This window comes from Ciona intestinalis, unplaced genomic scaffold (genome assembly GCF_000224145.3).
Source record: "Ciona intestinalis unplaced genomic scaffold, KH HT000384.1, whole genome shotgun sequence".
NCBI lineage: Eukaryota > Metazoa > Chordata > Ascidiacea > Phlebobranchia > Cionidae > Ciona > Ciona intestinalis.
The window spans coordinates 1-9,238 of record NW_004190705.1 but is presented as its reverse complement, the minus strand read 5'-3'; the positions used below and the strand labels follow the sequence as shown (position 1 = coordinate 9,238).

General features: G+C 40.7%; 1 protein-coding gene across 2 annotated transcripts; it reads right to left on the bottom strand.

The window, feature by feature from the left end:
- Positions 1–314: 314 nt before the first annotated feature.
- LOC100180146 (triple functional domain protein-like) lies at positions 315–9,073 on the bottom strand. 2 transcript variants are annotated; one of them, XM_002125552.4, is made up of 23 exons: positions 8,809–9,073; positions 8,516–8,650; positions 8,343–8,459; positions 7,749–7,928; positions 7,248–7,431; positions 4,408–4,500; positions 4,225–4,349; positions 4,042–4,170; positions 3,794–3,889; positions 3,541–3,609; positions 3,281–3,448; positions 3,075–3,232; positions 2,903–2,972; positions 2,606–2,788; positions 2,162–2,457; positions 1,669–1,844; positions 1,515–1,616; positions 1,250–1,374; positions 1,174–1,193; positions 818–1,027; positions 693–765; positions 539–638; positions 315–488 (listed from the first exon to the last, which is right to left on the bottom strand). In XM_002125552.4, exons 1-23 carry the CDS (start codon positions 9,034–9,036, stop codon positions 337–339), a joined length of 3,189 nt encoding a protein of 1,062 aa, XP_002125588.4. In that variant the 5' UTR covers positions 9,037–9,073; the 3' UTR covers positions 315–336. The 2 variants fall into 2 exon arrangements, with proteins under 2 accessions (XP_002125588.4, XP_026695344.1); XM_026839543.1 differs by lacking the exon at positions 3,794–3,889.
- Between the last annotated feature and the right edge of the window lie 165 nt (positions 9,074–9,238).

The window sequence follows — 9,238 nt, the reverse complement described above, 5'->3', positions numbered from 1 at the left end:
CTTACGAGTTACCATGTATATAACTTATTGATCCTCACATGGCGGGCAAACCACAGTCGTTATAACACGGATGTTCTGTTTCATACACCTCGTACCTGCTTACAAGTTACCACGTATGTAACTTATTTATCCTCGCATGACGGGGCAACCACAGTCGTTATAACACGCGTGTTCTGTTTCATACACCTCGTGCTCGCTTACAAGTTACCACATATGTGACTTATTTATCCTCGCATGACGGGGCAACCACAGTCGTTATAACGAGCAATTGCTGTTAGGTGTCTTGCCCAGGACACATACGCCCACGATGGTAGCAGCGTCGACGGCAATTATTTCCTACCTTGAGTTTCCTTTCTTATTGTTCCGCTTGACCGCACGCGGTGTTGATCGTTGATGGGAAACCCCCCCATGCCCCACCACGACCCCAGGTACCCACCCCTCAGCAGCGGGTGTACCCCCATCACCCACTTTATGTACCAAACATAAACCTGCGTGGATGATGTCATAATCGATGATGTCATGAACGATGATGTCATACCTTGTGCATTGGTTGCGATAATCTCGAGGGGATCTCCCTTATTCACAGAAATCTCATTTTCACGAACAGCTCTATATTCGCTTGTTGCAACGACCATCGACTACCATGAATAATATTAGATTTCTATGTTTAATATCAGGTTGGGGGAAATTACCTTCTCTAGCACCTCGTGTGACGAACGTAACGTCCCGTAAGTTGAAACGCTCGATACGGATGTTTGGTCGAAACTGTGGATATTTGGTTAGATGACATCATCACTCGATGACATCATCAACTTACCTTGTGACATCACCAGGATAGATGAACTTGCAGGTTGACGAACGAATATTGGCCGGAGATAACGGGGACGACCAGAATGAGGTTTTAGTCGATAAATCTGGCGCTGATTGGTGGGGACCTCTATTGTTGTTGCTCTTTGTTGCCAACATGTGGTAAGTGCTCGCTGGTCGCGGTTCAATGGGATTGTTCCGGTTCAATAAACAACCCTCGCTGATAAATATATTATTTCTATAGTGCTAGATATATAATATTTCTATTGTGCTGGAAATATAATATTTCTATGAAATATATTATATCTGTGGGGCAACAAATATATTATTTCTATGGTAGCACAATACGAATACACATATACTCACGTTATTTTTTCGCTCGAAATCTGAAACATTAAAAATATTTAAAATTGCTAAAAATACCAGGAGAATATATTTTTACCGAATCTTGTTGTTTTGACCCCGGTGGTGCAGTCAGCTCGCTAGCTCCTTCTAGCGACTGAAACGACATCGTTGATGTCGTGCCTACACCACCCGTCTCACAGTTTAAATGCGACCGAAATGTTGCTGCAATATTGTGACATCATAGTTACAATAACCCTATATAAACGAGACAACACTTGGATGGGTTTAGTTTTAAACCAGTCATATAATTATGTTAAAACTGAAATTCCTGCAGTTTTACTTTTGAAAAAGATTAAACTTACAAAGAAATGGCAAAGTATTGTTGTTGTTGTTGTTGTTGTTGTTGTTGTTGCTGTTGCAAATACTTTGTTGTTGTTTTTGTGACGTGATTGGATCGGCTAAAGCTGCAACGAAGTTAATTAAAACAACCAACATTATGACATCACAACCACCAACCATTCATAAAGTTTTGTTGATTGTCTAATTGTTGCGTCACAATATCCATCCATGTAGACTTAATGGAGCAAGACGGTGCGGTGAGTTCTATCGAGTCGGGAAATCCCCGCTTCCGCAACTTAAATCTCACGTCTGACGTCGGTATGTCAATCAACTCAAGATCTGTGTTCTTTATACTGGGGAGGGGGCGTCGTTAAATTTAACCTCGCATGGCGGGGCAATGACAGTCGTTATAACACGGGTGTTCTGTTTCATACACCTCGTGCTCGCTTACAAGTTACCACGTATGTAACTTATTTATCCTCGCATGGCGGGGCAACCACAGTCGTTATAACACGGATGTTCTGTTTCATACACCTCGTGCTCGCTTACAAGTTACCACGTATGTAACTTATTTATCCTCGCATGGCGGGGCAACGACAGTCGTTATAACACGGGTGTTCTGTTTCATACACCTCCTGCCCACTTACAAGTTAACACGTTTGTAACTTACCTGTCTTTGTACACGAACCCTCGCTCCTCAACCTTCTTGTCGATCAATTCACTGAAAATCACCGATTGTTCGAAGAAAAAAACTTTTCGTTCTTTTTCGTTGGAACCGGAATTAACGATGAAGGTTTCGTGGAGGAGAAGTTTCCCTTGCGCGGCTATCCTGCCCTGGGTATAATCCTTCATCCTTGCTACCATCATCATATCGTTGGCAAGTTTGGGCACGACGTGCATCACGTGCACTGCTGCGCGCAACTCTGTGCAATCCTCGTTCGCTCGTTCCGTGAATTTAAGGAAATCCTGCAAATAATCCATTATGACATCACACAATTGATGACTCAAAGCCACAACAAACGAGTTACGAACGCAGGGAATAATAGAATCGGTATCACACAAGTCTCGCTTAACACTGAATCATTTAAGCGTTAAACATAGAAATCATACAAACCTTCAATAAAAGTTGATATTTCATGATCCTTTGCACAGGTTTAATGAGATAATCAGTAATGTCCAGTTTTGTCCCAAGTTCATCTTGTATCTCGCTAAAGTAAGGTACTTTGTGTTTATGGACGAGATATTCTGATAACGGTTTGTTCTGGCAATATACCACGTACATGTTCAATCTCCTCTCCTGTCAATCAAACATAAACACGATTGAATGGAACGACGTTCATTCAGGTTTTACAATTTGTTTGTTAAATATATATTTATTTTACAGTTTCTTTTGCAAACTACCCCCACTTACGTATTTACAAAACATGCGTCCCATATTCCCCGGGTCGTCCAAACATGCCTCAACCTCTTTAAGGAAAGTGCTAAAACATAAAGAGATCAAAATAAATAAATTAATAAAGTAACTGAACATAGCATCTTACATCCACATAAACCACCCAACAAACTCGACACCAACAACTTACTCTCGGTGCCATTCAAATATTCGAACAATATTTCCAAACACGATGCGTTCCTTCCCATTATCAGGTGAGGGTAATCCCCGCTCCAACACCTTCGTCATGTACATGTTCGCCACCGTGTTAAGATCCGCCACATATTCGCGCTCCGTTTCCACGAGTTCCTGCAAACAAGTGTTATTAAACGGAACCGACTCGCCAACCAAACCCACCATCAACACGTATCTGCGTCGCTGCAACGATAAATCAACTTCATTCAATGCTGGTTTCTCTGCCACTAGGGGGGGTTGGTCACCTATGATTGAAGTTTCACGAAGCTCCGATCCATTGTTGACGCTGCCATCGTGTGGTTGGGCTGTTGTGGCACTCGTTGAAGGCGGCTTTATGACATCACAATGTAGTATTATTATGGCATCACAATGTAGTTTTATTATGACATCATAATGTAGTTTTATTATGACATCATAATTACCATTTTCATCCAAATGTCTTCGGCTAAACGATCGTCATCGTCGTCGATGGTTTTGATTGGCTGAGACTTCTGCAAATAGAAATAGTATAAATATAAACTAAATTACAATTATACAAATTAAATAGAAATAATATAAATTAAATAAAAATATTATAAATTAAATAGAAATAATATAATTTACATCGAAACAACACAAAAACAAATGTAAGTAACATTGAAATAATGAAAACAACATAGAAACAACATAAAATACCGAAAACTTTTCGCTTAAAATAATTTCCATTTCTTGTCTGAGGTCGTTTGAATGATTGAAGTCAAGTTCGGGTTCGAGGGAACAAGCTGACGATAGCTAGGGGTTGATGTGGGGGGGTGGGGGGAAGTTTAATAAGGGGTTGGGGGGGTGAAGGGGGTTGGGGGGTGAAACATAAACATTAAATTACAAACAACAAACAAACAAAGACGAGCACTGAAGCAATATGAGCATTATGACATCATAATCACCTGACTTCCGACAAGTTTATTTCCGACGATCTGCATAGGTGGCGGTAGAGAGACTTCTTCCTCGTCGTTGCCGTCGGATACAAGGTGTTTCACCGACGACGGTTTTATTGGCGTCTCAAGGGATTTCGTCTAACATAGATATCATATTAACAACATAGATATTTTGTGATTAAAATGTTTCACCTTTTTCATGCTACTTGTGTTCGTTTCATTGGAATCATCAACTTGTTGGTGTGGGATCTTGTAAACAGTCGCACTTCCGCTCGTTATCTTTTTCCTCGAAGCTGACGTTAACCATTTACGGAACCCTGGTATTATGACATCATCAAACGTGACATCATCAACATTATGACATCATTAACTCACCCGATCGTTTCTCGTTGGGCAACGTCGCGGTTGACCCCACGTAACCTTTCGACCTCGTGACCTCACTTCCGGGTTCGCCGTCGGCGCTCGTAGCTGAAACATAGAAATAATATTTACACTAAACATAATGAGTCATCTTTCTAAACGCACGAGTCACTGTTTTGTTAGTTTCGTAACTTCTTTTATGGAAGTTAACATAGACATCATATACAAACAACATAGACATTATATATAAACAACATAGACATCTTATATACCAACATAGACATCATATATAAACAACATAGACATCATATATAAACAACATAGACATCATATATAAATAACATAGACATCATATATAAACAACATAGACATCATATATAAACAACATAGACATCATATATAAACAACATAGACATCATATATAAACAACATAGACATCATATATAAACAACATAGACATCATATATAAACAACATAGACATCATATATAAACAACATAGACATTATATATAAACAACATAGACATCATATATAACCAACATAGACATCATATATAAATAACATAGACATCATATATAAACAACATAGACATCATATATAAACAACATAGACATCATATATACCAACATAGACATCATATATAAATAACATAGACATCATATATAAACAACATAGACATCATATATAAACAACATAGACATCTTATATACCCTCATAGACATCATATATAAATAACATAGACATCATATATAAACAACATAGACATCATATATAAACAACATAGACATCTTATATACCCTCACTGATGACGTCACTATCAGCATTGTGACGTTGCAACAGAAACAATCGCGGACACCTCGCTAACATTTTATAACAATCCATTCTAAAACTCAACAATGGCCGATTGAAACTTGATTGTGACCTAGACGTTCCAACAATTACCGTAATATAAGACAATAATAACCCATTGTTAAACTGATTATGTCCTTACTGTTACGTCACAAGCTGACTACAATATATCTAGAACTGTGAAACAATCAACAACATTCCAATAGCGCTTTAACGCGAATCTATGACATCACAAACGAATCGGGCCGCCGCTAATGCAACCGACCAGTGTTGCCTGGTAAATAGTTTTAAGCTGGAAACACTTTTATTTCGACTTCATCGAAGTTTTAACACCGGAAACACTTGAGAAAAAATTACTTGGCAACACTGCTTTCACTTCGATTTTTTTATCGGGTCGAGCGCGATTTCGACGTTTAATTCTAAAACCCCCAATATCACGTGACGACGACCAAGGTTAATGCGTTGTGACGTCACATCAGTGCACAATGACGTAACAATGAAACACAACAAACAGCGACCGCGGTTGTATGTGACGTCACAATTGTTCACAATGAAACGATTTGTCGTAAAACCTAGAATTGATTCGTCGATAAATAATTGATGTCAGTGATGACCGTAGGTTAAACTTTTGTCGATTCTTTCTTGAATTTACTTTAATTCGGCACCACTGGGATGCTAACATCACGTGGTCTATTGTGACGCTAAACATCGCACTGTGACGTCAGATTCCAATCGAACCGAATTTCACAGGAAATGACGTTAGCGTGGGCGCGAGAATATCGGATGTGACGTCACAATGTCTATTCAACATAAGTGAAACACGACTATGACGTAATAATCAATATACCGGTGTACAAGGAGAACTATAGCATTGTTACGTCACATACAAGAAGCTGCATGATATCGATCGACGCGCGAAACCTGACTTTGATTAAATTAATATTTCAAACAATTATAATAAACAAACCAACTAATTCTTCGCTCCTCCAGGTTCTTCTGTTACGTCTCAATGATATTTTACGAAGCTGTTCTAACGGCATTGTTACGTATGCTGTGTCACAATGCAAGTGATCGCGGACGACCAGTAGTCACGTGGGCGCGCATGTCACGTGATCACTGTTACGTCACTGAAACGATTGTTAATTGATTGCTTGGTCACAATGAAAATTAATTGCATTGTGACGTTGAGATTTTTTGCCGAATTCACCATTGTGACAATGAACTACGTAACAATTACATTTACACACCAATGTTACGTCACAAACGTTCATTTTGTATGAACATTCTCGCGTTGTTCAATATTAGTTTCATTATTATAATCGCGCAGCACTACCACTACCACACAATATAAACGCCCAGCTCACTTTTTTCTGTTTCGTTTTCACAATTAAACGTTAATCACCCGCTGGTTATGACGTGTACGGTTATGAGTCAACTACTAAACAAAATAGAACCAACGTTTAAATTGTTCGATCAGTAAATTACCATGTCATGTCTGCTAATCCACACACTGCAATAGCTTTAGCAGCTCGACTGTGGGCATGGGAGTGGCAACAATGGATAAGTCATTCAAGTTCCCACCAACGAGGACATAAATGACCAAACCAACCAAAAGTCATGTCTGTTTATCCACACACTGCAATAGCTTCAGCAGCTCGACTGTGGGCATGGGAGTGGCAACCATGGATAAGTCACTCAAGTTCCCACCCACGAGGATATAAATGACCAAACCAACCAAAAGTCATGTCTGTTTATCCACACACTGCAATAGCTTCAGTAGCTCGACTGTGGGCATGGGAGTGGCAACCATGGATACTAGATTTAAAGCCTAACGCTGCTAACATTGTGGGCGTATGTGTCCTTGGGGAAGACACTTAACAGCAATTACTCCAACCCAGTGGTCACTAATGACTTGTTCGAATTATCAGCCATACAGAAAACAATCACCCACAAAGTCACACAACTTATGCGAGCACATTGCGATAACCAACATCATATAAACTCACCACCGAGTGGCGCTATACAGCTGATTGGAACGAGACCCTCTTTGCTGCCATCTTGTGTTTGTACAAGCACGAATTCATCACGCAGACTCACCACTAGTAGGACTTGTCGTTTGGTAACACTTAAGTGATTTGCGGTCACATGACCTCCGTAGTCCTCGACGACCTTAACATGCTCCCCTGGTGTCTGGGGGTCAAAGGTCAAACATTGATGGTGGGGTCAAAGGTCAAACATTAAGGCTGGGGTCAAAGGTTAAACTTTGAGGGTTGGGCCAAAGGTTAAACATTGAGGCTGGGGTCAAAGGTCAAACATTATGGCTGGGGTCAAAGGTTGAATATTGAGGCTGGGGTCAAAGGTCAAACATTAAGGCTGGGTTCAAAGGTTAAACTTTGAGGGAGAGTAGGGTCAAAGGTCAAACATTGATGGCGGGGTCAAAGGTCAAACATTAATGGGGGGTCAAAGGTTAAGCATTGATGGCGGGGTCAAAGGTCAAACACACAAACCATATCGTTGCCCGAAGATCTTGAATTAAGGGAAATATTGTCGGCAACACTGGTCACACTCCATCGATCATCATCCAGCAGTGTTGCCGGACGTTTCCCGCTCGAATAAATCTTGGGTCGAAGAATTTCTTTCATCGAACTTGAATCTTGGATTAGTTCCGATAGTTTACGAACCCATTCCTGTGGTGAGTAACCCTGGTTAACTTTACTCCCTGCTATTCCACCACGTTAACTTTACTCCCCCGCTATTCCACCACATTAACTTTACTCCCCGCTATTCCACCACGTTAACTTTACTCCCCGCTATGCCACCACGTTAACTTTACTCCCCGCTATTCCACCACGTTAACTTTACTCCCCGCTATGCCACCACGTTAACATCCCTCCCCGCTATTCCACCACGTTAACATCCCTCCCTGCTATTTCACCATGTTAACATCCCTCCCCGCTATTCCACCACGTTAACATCCCTCCCCGCTATTCCACCACGTTAACTTTACTCCCCGCTATGCCACCACGTTAACTTTACTCCCCGCTATTCCACCACGTTAACATCCCTCCCCGCTATTCCACCACGTTAACTTCACTCCCCACCTGTTTAACTTCTGTTGTTGAAGATTTCAATGTTAGTTTGTTGTCAGACCTTCCCCCCCACAGGATGGCGAACTTCTCATCCAGCATCTCATTGTTTGTAATATTCAAATCGCACAGCTACAACATAGAAATAACATGTCCACACAATCATCACAAACACACCACAAACTTACCGAATGTTTTGATTTGAAAATATATTTAGTTTTTCCCGAATTATCTTTCGATTCTTTACAAACAATTAGATTAAGTTCGAACAAAAACAGATGTCGTTCTCGACCTTTCCTGATTAATTGCTTTGTGTCAACCACCTGGAGCAAACATAGAAACAATATAAATAACTAATCATGCTACCGGGCCACCAATCATAATGTTTACAAATTGCCCGTTAATGCTGTAGCATCTGCCATGCATAGGAATATGTTTGCGCAAACTTGTGGAAAAGTTTATTCCAAACACAACAATGCACCTGAAATGTTTCTTGCATGACGATCTCGCCAAGTTGCGCAACGTCGCCGGCGAACCCGGTCATCATACTCAAGTGAAGGGCATCATTGGCACGACGTGGCACGGACAACATGACCTCCAAACCATCGTTGATCTCGCTTATCTCGCTCTTACAACACGATGCCAAGTCCTGGGGGGTGGGTGGTTGTAGTAAGTGAAGATTGGAACGATTCAAGCCTAATGCCACCATTGTGGGTGTATGTGTCTTTGGACACACTTAACTACAATTGCTCCAACCCACTGGTCACTAGTTATCAGCCATACATAAAAACAATCACCCACAAAGTTACATACGTGGTAACTCGTTACCTACGGGCACAAGGTGTATGAAACAGAACACCCGTGTTATAATGACTGTTGTTGTAGTCATACAGAAAAACAATTGGGATCCT